The following is a 12,642-nucleotide window of genomic DNA, read 5'->3' as shown; positions in this document are numbered from 1 at the left end:
AGAAAAAATTAAAAATTAAAGGACAAATATATTCCCTTGTAGCTCAGCTGGTAAAGGATCCGCCTACAATGAAGGAGACCTGGGTTCAATCTCTGGGTTGGGAAGATCCCCTGGAGAAGGGAAAGGCTACCCACTCCAGTATTCTGGCCTGGAGAATTCCATGGACTGTATAGTCCATGGGGTCCCAAAGAGTTGGACACAACTGAGCGACTTTCACTTTCATATATCATATAAATAAAGCAAAAATAAGACAAAGTATAATTTCACTTTTTATCAATTTGGTGTAAAATATAAAAGGAAAATAGAAGGATCACAGTTAACAGTTTCCTGAATTTTCCTCCATGCTAAAAATCTGTTTGTGCATAATCACATATCTGTTTATATATTGGGTTCTAACTCCTCTCAGTACACAGAGCTCTAACTTATTCTTTGCCACAATTCTAATATAACCCATCATTGGATGCACTATAAAAAGTCTTCCATTGTTGGACACAAGTTTTTTCCAGCTTTTAGTTATTATAAGGACAATTATAGTCTTTAATCATTTATTTTAATTAATAATAGTTATCAGCATATAGATCATATGTAAAGCTATGATCCTGAATAAGATCACCTTGAGAGTACAGGCAGAAGAGAAAATTGATCCAAGGATAAGCTTTGGGCACTCCAATGCTTTGAAGTCAAGAGATGAGGAGATACCAGCAAGGGAGACTAAGAAGACATAGCAAAGGAGGCAGGAATCAAGAGAGACTGCAGTCCTGAAGGCCAGTGGATAAAGGTGTTGTAAGGAAGAGCAGGTGATCAACTGTGCTAGGTGCTACTGAGAAGTCATGATGAGGACTGTGCTATCTTAAAGCAAATCTGATCATGTCATTCTTCCTCAAATAATCCTATCAGTGGCTTCTCAACACACTGTGAATAACAATCTCTCCCCCAGGTCCCCACACACATGCTCTCACATACACACAGAGAACATCTACAAGTCCTGTATAATCTTGACCCTTGTGTCCTCTCCAGAATCAATGGTATCACTTCTCTACTGATGGACATCTTCCTAATTCTCAAATGGGTTACAACTGTCCACAGAACAGACTCTCAAACTTCAGCTTGCAGACATATCATCTGTATTTTTAACAAGCTTCCAGGTGATGGTGATGCTGCTAGTCTGTGAACTATACTTTGGAGTAGCAAGAAACTAAAAATATTCTTTCCCCTCTTCCTGGATACCTTCTGTTCATTCCTAGATTTCAATTTAAGTATCATTTGCTCAATCTTCCACAGATAATTGAAAACATGCTTCTATATACTGCCCATCTGCATATTAACTGTCAAACTCACAATAATTAATTCACTACCTTTCTTCTCTGCTGATCTCCAAATTCCCTGTAGGCAGAGATTGTTTCTTGTGTTCACAGATTCTTAACTCTGTCAGTCACTCAAGTTGTGTCCAACTGTTTGCAACCCCATAGGTAGTAGCTTTCCAGGCTCCTCTGTCCATGGAATTCTCCAGGAATGAATACTGGAGTAGGTAGCCATTCCCTTTTCCAGGGGATCTTCCCAACCCAGGGATCGAACCTGGGTCTCTTGCACCGCAGGCAGGTTCTTTACCATTTGAACCACCAGGAAAGCTCCTCACAGATGCTTGCTGCTGCTGCTGCTAAGTCACTTTAGTCGTGTCCAACTCTGTGCAACCCCATAGACGGCAGCCCACCAGGCTCCCCCATCCCTGGGATTCTCCAGGCAAGAACACTGAAGTGGGTTGCCATTTCCTTCTCCAGTGCATGAAAGTGAAAAGTGAAGTTGCTCAGTCGTGTCCGACCTCAGCGACCCCATGGACTGCAGCCTACCAGGCTCCTCCATCCATGGGATTTTCCAGGCAAGAGCACTGGAGTGGGGCGCCACTGCCTTCTCCACTCACAGATGCTTACTTAGTGCCTAACTCAAAGCCTGCCACACAGTAAGTTTAAAAAATTTTTTAAACTGATCAATTTAAATGACTATTCAGACCTGTATTTCATGACATAGAAAGATAATTATGGCATAATAAGCTTTAAAAATCAGGTTACAAAACATTATTTACATAGCATTACCCAAGTTTTGTTCCATATGATTTATTTGCTAACAACAAAGTCCAGAATCATATACTTAAGAAAAGTATTATCTCTGGATGGCAAGATCTTGAGTAATTGTTGTCCTTTTTTGTATTTTATTGCATATTTGTATTTTTATTATTTTATAGCAAAATAACAAATGAAATTAAACTTTGATTTCTACCATTTAACCTCTGCTTTTCCAATTTTTGTTGTGGTAGTCATGACTGCTATTTTAATGCACAGAACTAACCATCTACACACGTTTTTCTAAAATACGACTAGAAATTTCCCTTGTAATTTGAAGTTCAGTTGAGGGCTAAATTTGGTATCTCTAATCTAAGCACATCTTACCACCAGAAGCTGGCTATGAGGGATGCCTGACTTGAGAGGGTCAGTCAATGTTTATTGACAGCATTTTGGCCACCCATTCTCTCTTTCTTGATGGTGGGTCAACAAAATATACATGCAATTTTACACAGAAAACTCACTAAAATAGAATGTAAGTCTATAAACAAACTTGATGACACATTGCAATTTAAGGTATGAAAAGTTGGCATTTCAAATTAGTGAGAAAAAGAGGATTTATTGAAAAAATAAACTTATTGTGCAATTAATTAGTCATTTGGGAAGGAAACAATAATGCTTAATCTTATCAAATTAATTAAAGATGGATCAAAGATTAAATTTTTTTTAAAGAAAGCAATAAAATTACTTGATGAAAATATGAAAAATATATTTAAATTTAAGTGTAGCAAAGCCCTTTCTAAGAATGACACCAAGACTAGAAACACATAAAGGAAACTATTGCCAGTTTTCACTACTTCTGTATTAGTGTAAAACTTTTGTATGGCATAAAGCAGCATAAACAAAACTGAAAGCAAACAACAAAAATGTTTAAGGTCTTCATTAATATGACAAATAATTAAAATCTTTAATATAGAAAGATCATTCATAAATCAATAAGAAAAAGATGAATGATAACAGAAGATAATTCTCAAAAGGATAAAAACAAATAACCAAGAGACATCTAAAAATATGCTCAATCTTATTAGAAATGAATAAAAGAAATAAAGAGATTTTTTTTCTATAATAGATTAGGGAAACAAATCATGAAAATTGACAATTAATAGTTTGGTCAGATTGAAAGGAAATGAACAATGCCATCAATTGTTGGTAGGGATATAAGATGGTATAACTTTTCCAGGGAGAATTTCAGCAATATGCATCAAAATTTTTAAACCACAAAATTTAATAAGTAATTCCATACCAAGGAATTTTCTTAAGCTACAGATTGGTTAAGTTAGCAAATATTATGGAATAATTTAAATGTTCACACATAACCTTGAGTGAAAAATATCAGTCTATAGAATGCCATCTATGGTTTAAATTCATGTATACAGAGAAATGTTCACAAGGCTTTTCACCAAAATTCCATGCTATTCACTAAAATTCCATGCTAAGAATCCTAATTCTTAGATGTCTATAAACTTCTCTTTATAATATAGAAACTTCTATATGCAAAAGTATGATCAATATGGAGTATTTTTATAGTTCTCATCAAAATTGTTATTTAACAAAATAAACAAGTTTGAACAGTAGATTGCAATTTTAACTAAACTTATGTACCCACACTATCCCATTAAAGTATCCTTGGTGTTTCCCACAAATGACAATTACTATGTGCAAAATTAAGAAAGCACTAAACTATATAACCACAAGTGTTATGCTTTGTGGTTAACTGTTCCCTGCACAGAAAAACCAAAAAGCCACCAAGTGAAAAGGTATTCATTTTGTGTTCACAATTACCTTTCCTGAGACAACTTATTAGTACAGAAAAAAATATACATTCCTCTGAACTTGTAGGCTCAGCAGACAGATATATTTTGAAAAGGTTAAGCTATGTTTAGCAAGATAATCCTCAAGAAATGGATGCCAGAGAATTAAATATTCAGTACTTAAATTAACTTCTTATTTGGTACTTAGGAACAAATTGCCAAGAATTATCATCATCAAATAGAACATTTATTGACTCTCTGGGAAAAAGAAAGTGAGATCTGCTTAAGGAAAAAAAATTTAGAATTGGAAAGAAATCAGTGTTTTTAACACTTTGCATGAATAATATAAGCTGTGAGTCCTCAAAAGAGGATGCCTGGCTTGCAGAGTGCCAATGGAAATGATTCAATATAGTTGTCTCATTGCATCTACTACTCTCTAGTTGTATCTACTAGACTATGTTTATGTCTTTCTGTCCACTCTCCGCTTTAGGCTTTTAAAAGACATTTCAAAGAAGTTATATGGAACTGCTATTATCTATCAGAGAAACTGGAGCAATTCTGAAATCACCAAAATCTTTATATAAAATTTTATTCATAAAATTATGAATAATACATAAATCCTTTTAAAAAAAATCTTTTTGCCTAAACAGAAAACAAACATGCGAATGACCTTCCTTGGGGGATTCATATTGAATGGCACTGTGGTTACTAAACGCAGGGAAATCAGATGACTTTAAATCTTTTTTTTTTTTTTAATTTTTATTTTTACTTTATTTTACTTTACAATACTGTACTGGTTTTGCCATACATTGACATGAATCCACCACGGGTGTACATGCGACCCCAAACATGAACCCCCTCCCACCTCCCTCCCCGACTTTAAATCTTAAAAGAAGGCAGTAAAGTGTTACAATCTTGACTACAAGTAAAGTTTGAGGAAACTGGGTCAGAATAAAACACGTGAGAGTAAGTCACCAATAATTTTTTTAATAGTAAAATTAAAAGTGATCTTTTAAAATATGATCTTCATATCTAGACTGGGTAAAATATAACACTAAGAACATATCTATTTAAATTTAACTTAATAGTTAATATTTTAGTATTTTTAAAACATACAGAGTACCCAGCCTGCCGCTCTGTGACAACCTAGAGGGATGGAGTGGGTGGCAGAGGAGGCTCAACAGGGAGGAGATATACTTGTAATTATGACTGATTCATGTTGATGTACAGCAGAGACCATCAAAAAACTGTAAAGCAATTATCCTCCAATAAAAAAATTAATGCAAAAAAATGCATTACAGATCTTTCAGGATTCCTACCAGCTGTTTTGAAAGACAAGAAACTTTAGAGTATGCATTCTCTGTATGCAGGTGATATCACCTTCAAGGGAGTGAAAATTAGTGGCTGAGGAGGGCAGGGGATGATAAAAGTTTACTCTTTCTATGTATAAGGTACAGATATACACACAGTACCATAGACAGATATACAATATATCTAGAGCATTATAATTTAATGCAGAGGGGAAATTAGGGTGGGGAGAAGTTTAAAAAGCCTTCTTAAGGGGGTGACAATGGAAAAACATTTTTGAGAAAAATTAGGTTAAACAAATCTGGATTCTAATCACTATTTAGAGGTAAGTTACCTGATATTATAAAGCCTAAGTTTCTTCATGAATTAAATGGAAATTATGACTTCTTATGATTGAAGATTTAAACAGGAAAAATGCAAAGCACAGAGCATAGTACAAGGAATATAGTTCATGTTAAGTAAATGTTAGCCCCCTTCCCTTTTCTTTTCCCATTTGAGGATGCTATAAGTTATATACTCACCATAAAAGAATACTCATATTCCAAAGGAAACTGAGACATGAGGAGAAATGGAAAAGGTTCCAGTAGATATGACTTTTGTACATGATCCCTGGACCCAAGAATGCCCAATGATGAGGAAATCTAAACACCGCCTTCAGCTCTCAAATCTGTGATGTTCTTAGTTGTATAAGCCAGGCAAAGTTGCTTGGTTCTTATGAGCTTCCATTTCTACATCTGTACTCCATCGAGTTGTTACAGAGAACAAATGAGTCCATGCATGTGACACTTTTTGGGAACTATAAACCATTAAACGAGATTTGCCTTCTGATTCATGTCAGTACCAGGAGATGAAGACACTGACTTAGACTGTGTACATATGGGGAAGGGACAGAAAGGGCCAAAACTCAACTGTTCCTTTCTAGTGCCCAAGAACAGAAGCAGGTCTTCAGAATCTAAGCCTCAAAGGCAGAAATTCTTTGGCTAAATTCTTTTAAATCTAGTTTAAGACAAAATGAACAGTGGAATTCTCACCTATCTCTTTGCTCTTCGTCTGTATAGCGATCATCTAACAAAGAGGTTCCGAATACTCCAAGCACAGTATTGTGACCTTTCTTGTCGGCTGTATGATACACTCGAGAGGCCACACGCAAGTCAACGGGCAGCTCTTTGGCTGGGATGGTGGTGCACAGGTTGTGAAGGGTCCAAGTGGAGTAGTCTGGAATTCTGCCACAGAGATAAGAAAGTAGGCCTCTTTTTTTTTTTTTATCATTTTCAGCTTTTTTAGATACAAAATATATTTATACTGTCAGTTTAGTTCAGGCTCTACAAAAGACGTCTACACATGGGAAATCACATTTAAAACTATTACAGTGGTTCATAAAAAATTTATTATTACAACCTCAGGCCACTGACCAGATCTTTAGTCATATATATCCAACTGCCTGCCGAAGATCTCAACCTGTATTTTCTATAAGTATCTCAGAATCAATAGGTCTAAAAGCTAACTCATTATTATCCCACTCCCACCCAAATCTCTTTTCTCCTGAACTCTGCAACTCACTCAGTGACACCATAACCTTTAGCCATCATACATTACTTCATTGCTACTCTGCTCAAATGCTTACATCGCTGAAGAAGTTCAACAAAAGTACATTATCCATTAACTAGCATCGGTGGAAATCTGGGTCTCTCTAAGTTAACAAAGCATCTTCTTTCCCACTATGCAGTTAATAGAACTTGCTTCTCTCCTGCCTTTCCAAAACAGAAAAGAGGCCACGAAGATCTAATGTCTTAATACCCACTCTCACTTGCCGTGCCATTCAATCAACAAATCCTTTTTGACCACCTATTACGTACCAGACTTTGTACCAGGCAATCTATACACATCATCTCTAACTTCTATAATGAAACTATGTAGGAGGTATTATTATTAGCCTTCTTTTGGAGCAGGCTTGCTTTGGATAGGTCACGAAATTAGTCAGTGGTCACTGGATCTAAAAAAAGTGTTGCTAACTATGAGTCAAATTTCTTTCCTATTAATGCCTATTAATGACCTCTGAGGAGGAAATGGTCATTAGCCAGTACTACTCCATCCCCACCTCCTACTAACGTTATACTCTTACATTACCCAAACGATGGCCTTCTCATCAAGTCAAATGAACTTTAAATCTTTAAATTACGGACCTCCAAGCCACAGCTGGCAATACTGATGGCCCTTCTTTCTCTCTGAGCTCTGTTAAGCCTGCACCATCCCAGCTCGCCATCTACCTTTCAAATTCATTACAACTTGACTTAGTCACAGGCTTTTCTTTCACCATCTTCTGAACTGGGTATGGCTTCCAAAGTTGAACTACTCTTTCTGCACTGGAAAAATCATATTCAGTGTTTCAACTCTTCCCTCTGTGTTGAGTTCCCAAGCCCCATCTCTGCTATCACTATCTCACTGAGATTCCTCATCTTCAGCATACAAAGCACTGGAGCCTTCTTTGTCTCTGCCCTTCACCTGCTCAGCCAATGAAAAACTGAGCGTCTCCCTTGGACAGAGCTCTTCCCGTGTGCTCCTTCTCCCCCTTACTTCCACCACACTCCAGCCCAAGCCCTTACCACCTCCCCTGCAGAGCAAAGTCTGCCACTTGGATTCAGCACTGCACCCTCTGTCTCCTCCCGCTTCCATGCATGCTTGCGTGTGTACTCAGTTGCCCAGTCATATCTGATTCTCTGGGACCCCACAGACTGTGGCCCACCAAGTTCCTCTGTCCACGGAGTTTTCCAGGCAAGAATATTGGAGTGGGTTGCCATTTGCTATTCCACCTCCTTCCAAAGATCCTGCAAAATTCTAGCACATGGATCTTTAAATACTCCTCTCCCCAATACAATGGGTTTTTTGTTGCTTGCTGCATGCAACAATTTCCTCTCTCAAGTTTCAAGGCTCCTGGCATCTGGCCCTACTTTCAGCATAGTGGTTAAGAATGCCTCTGTTCAAATCCTGTTTAACGTTATCACTTGGCAATAAGCAAATCAATTAATTTCATTATACCTTCAGTAAGGTGAGAATAACAACATTCGTTAAGATGAGAATTACAACATTAGTGCATCCTGAGTAAAGTTGCTTTAAGAAAGAAAGAAATGAAAGCATTTAGAACATATGTGCCATCTCATATGGCAGATGCTGTCTCCAGGACAATTCATAGGGCCAGAAAGACCTCTCAGTCCTTTGAGTTATAGATATATTTCCTAACTTTTTATCTGCTTTCCTGGTGTCTCAGACATGTGAAGAATCTGCCTGCAATGTGGGAGACCCAGGTTCAATCCCTAGGTCAGGAAGATCCTCTGGAGAAGGGAATTGCTACCCACTCCAATATTCTTGCCTGGAGAGTCCCATGGACAGAGGAGGCTGATGGGCTACAGTCCAAGAGGTTGCAAAGAGCTGGACATGACTGAGTGACCAACACTTTCACTTTTTCAAATATCCTTCAAATAATACTTCAAGGACAAATTTCTCTGCAAACTTTACTTTCTTTTTCCTTCTTACAAATATCTCTTTTCATACATTGCCCTATTCCTGTCCCACCCAATCTGACCCTTTATGTAATGGGTTAATGCAGATCTATCCACTGACCATTCCATGAGTCTGGATAGTAGCATAGTATAAATAGTTAGCTGGGCCTGCATCAGAAGCCTAGTTCTAACACTTGGAAACGCTACTACTGGCCTCTCTGAAGGTCTTCTGCAAAACTAAAGCAAAAATTCTTAACCCCTACCTTATAAAAAAATTGATAACAGTAACACTTCTTGGTCTCTGGAACTCTCCAGAAATGCTCACTTATGTTTACTGATGTTACTAATTTGCACTGCACAACAGCTAACCCATTGCTAGGCATCACATGTACATTATTGAATCACTGATAGAGAGTAGTTTATGTCATTTCCAAAACAGTATACAGCCCAACAAAAACAGGATATGAAATGTGTGCATGTTTAAGTGGCAGAGGAAAAGAGAGGTAAATCTAAAGCGTTTGGAAATGCCTGGGACAATAAAATATAACTCAGGGAGTGAAAATGGGTCTCCAGGAAGCCGAGGATCCCTAAGAAACTCAGGGTTCCTAAGAAAGGACTGGGAAAAAGAGAAAAAGGTGGGTTCTGACATCACACTCACCTACATCTTCATTCTATCTGGGACAGGTCTTGGCTAGTGAAATATTCTTGAGATTACAGATTTTTTTTTTTTACTTAAAAAAGCATCAGAACCAATCTGAATTCCTATGTTCCCTTCATGTTTTTAATAATATAGATCTGCAAGTGAATCTCCTTGGTTATTGAGCTAAAAAAACATGTTTTCAAGAGATGGCTGAATTCCTAAGAAAACAGTTCAATTGGGAAGCTAGTCATTGGTGAGAAAAGTTAGGTGAAAAACTGATTAAGGAAAAAAGACCAGTGAATAAAAGATTTTCCAAAATTCTCTTCTATTCATATAAACTTTTTAAATATCAGATTTTTATTCCTCTGCATCACGTTCTTAGTTCTTTATAATGGAGGTTTTTAATTTCAGTTTTAATGAATTAACAGAGTACTATATATATATATCAAAAAGATCTACAAATATTTTTGGCATGCTCAAGAAAGGCTGTGTGTTTTTACAGCACACTCTCCTTTAACAGGACTATTTGTCATTCTTTGAAACACTAAGACATAAAAAAGAAAAGACTCTGCCTCTGTGTGTGGCCACACTACTTTGCCTAATGCACTAAATGCAAGGTTTTTTAGGGAAAAAAAATCAAGAAGTTTCTGCTTCATTGATAATCTGACAGTAACTATTTATTGAAGGTAAAATACTTGTTGTCTGCTGTCACTATTTGTTTTAATACATAATCTTGCTAACTAAATGAGCTTAAAGCAATGCAGATAAGCAATGGCATGTACAGGGTCACTTAAATGCCAATTTGACTCTTTCATAAACTTTGGAATTCTTTTCCTGTGAGTCTACTCTCAGCTACTAAATTGTGAGTATTATCCATTTACAAAGTTTAGGCCGGCCATAAAAAGGTTGTCTTCCATGTCCTGCACACCTTTCAGTGCCCTAAGCAACAACAAAAGCTAATAATTAAAGCTTCTTTAAGCCCCCCATAAAGAGTTAAATGAAGAAGAACCTAGAACAAACCAACCCATAAAAACCTAGTGGAAAAATAAGGAGAAAATAAGTTTCATCAAGATGACTGGCAAAAGATAAACCATAAACCTAAATTGCATTTACACACTATTATTCAAAATTGTGCTTGCACCCCTGTGTAATAAGAAACCCTACTGAAAGTATGTGAGAGGTGGGAATGAAATATAAAATTATGGTAGAGAAAAGTAAGGCCATCTGAATTTCCAAATCGAGAAGGAAATGGCAACCCACTCCAGTATTCTTGCCTGGAAAAGTCCATGGACAGAGGAACCTGGCGGGCTGCAGTCCCTGCAGTTACATGACTGAGCATGTGTGCATGAGGTTGGTAGCAATCAACTGGTAGAACTAAAAACAAATAAATAAATAAATTTCCAAATCAACTGTCCTATAGACAGTGGGGGGTTGTCTTTTATCATAATAAAATTAACCAATATAATGAGCAGTTAATCCAAATTAGGCACTTCAGTGACCAAAAATATCAAATCTTACACGTTAACATTAAATTCTTTTTTGTCTCTCAAAGAGTTATTTTTATTCTAGCTGTTCCTTTGTCATTACTAAGTACACTGATCGAAAAAAAAAAAAAGTAGAAAGAAGCGTGGACTACAATATATATATATCCTACTGTACCAGCTGCCACCAACTCTTCCTGTGAGAAGGTTTAAGTTGGATCTCATACGTGAATTTCTAAAACATTTAATCTTCCTTTACAAACACAGTTTCACGTATCAGTACTACTGAATAATTTCTCTTCTGACAATAAAATTTGTATAGCTAAGGAAGTTACTTTTTTTTAGGTAGTTTTTGACCACACTTAGGTTTTGAAATCTTTTTTGGTCTCTGCGGTGTAACTCCAAATTTACTTTTTCGCCTTCGCTTAACTTCTTTTCCTTTGATTTGCAACAATTCTGATGAATTCACCTTGGAAAAAACATACAGTATGCTGTTAAGGAAAGTTAGATCTTTCTCTCATATCTGATGTTCCATGTTATTTTTCAACTCCTAATTTCTATGTATATTTTAGAATATAAATCCTAAAGGAGGTGTTGATATTTTCCTCTAAATTTTTTCCTAAATTTTATAACACGTAATTTTATACCTTCACAGTAATGAAAATATTAGTGCCATAATTATTTATAATAGTCTATTTGTTGCCTTAAAACTATTAAAGAAAAAATATAAGATTTTTCCCTTCATAAATCTACTCTTCTTGATTAGTATTTTTAATAAAACTTACCTTCAGCCCCAAAGTTGGTCATGACTGGTGCTTGAAAGCACAAGCCAAAATGAACTTTAATGCTTTATAGAACTATTTTGAGCAATGTTTACCAAGTTATACTTCTTATAGTTATACTATTTCCTGTTTCGACTACCTGGGAAAAGTCAAATGCATTTCTGTCTCTTAAATAATTGCCTTTTTTTAAAAATTATAATATAGTTATGTTTTTTTTTTTAACTTTTATAATGCATTTTATTTTTTTTGTTTTTTATTATTTATTTATTTATTTTTAATTTTATTTTTTTTTTAGTTTTTTTATTTTTTAAATTTAAAAATCTTTAATTCTTACATGCGTTCCCAAACATGAACCCCCTCCCACCTCCCTCTCCACAACATCTCTCTGGGTCATCCCCATGCACCAGCCCCAAGCATGCTGCACCCTGCGTCAGACATAGACTGGCGATTCAATTCTTACATGATAGTATACATGTTAGAATTCCCATTCTCCCAAATCATCCCACCCTCTCCCTCTCCCTCTGAGTCCAAAAGTCCGTTATACACATCTGTGTCTTTTTTCCTGTCTTGCATACAGGGTCGTCATTGCCATCTTCCTAAATTCCATATATATGTGTTAGTATACTGTATTGGTGTTTTTCTTTCTGGCTTACTTCACTCTGTATAATCGGCTCCAGTTTCATCCATCTCATCAGAACTGATTCAAATGAATTCTTTTCAATGGCTGAGTAATAATCACTATAGATATTAGCAATGTCGTTTCCCTAGATTCCTTAGGAAATCTGCAGAATTCATGGCAGCAGCTCATTTGAAGATACTTTTCTCTGTGGGTTGCTCTGTACTTTTTGGAGACTAGATTTCAGGAAGAAAGCAGGGAAGCTTTCCTTGAGGAAAGCAGAGAATGACTGAATAAGTAGAAGGAGGCCAGGTAAAGAGAGGTCCTTATAAATCAGGTAGAGGGTCTGGGCTCGCTGCAGTCATAAGGAGAGGGCTATTGCAATGTCTTGGGTAAGAAAATGATAATGAATAAGGGAAATTCAGAGTACAGGGTATTCCATCTCACCAC

At 36.4% G+C, this 12,642-nt stretch overlaps 1 protein-coding gene across 1 annotated transcript in view; it reads right to left on the bottom strand.

Annotated features, from left to right (window-relative positions):
• Positions 1-12,642, bottom strand: part of TTC6 (tetratricopeptide repeat domain 6) — a 244,409-nt gene that overhangs the window by 138,285 nt on the left and 93,482 nt on the right. Inside the window, exons 5-6 of the mRNA XM_060401450.1 lie at positions 11,130-11,263; positions 6,208-6,399 (exon numbers count right to left, since the gene is read on the bottom strand). Coding sequence (XP_060257433.1) covers positions 6,208-6,399; positions 11,130-11,263 — 326 coding nt within the window. The remainder of the gene's footprint in view (positions 1-6,207; positions 6,400-11,129; positions 11,264-12,642) is intronic.

The sequence above is a fragment of the Ovis aries genome, chromosome 18 (assembly GCF_016772045.2).
Source record: "Ovis aries strain OAR_USU_Benz2616 breed Rambouillet chromosome 18, ARS-UI_Ramb_v3.0, whole genome shotgun sequence".
Lineage (NCBI taxonomy): Eukaryota > Metazoa > Chordata > Mammalia > Artiodactyla > Bovidae > Ovis > Ovis aries.
Note: the sequence above shows the minus strand (reverse complement) of the source record. Positions and strands in the feature narration are given on the sequence as shown.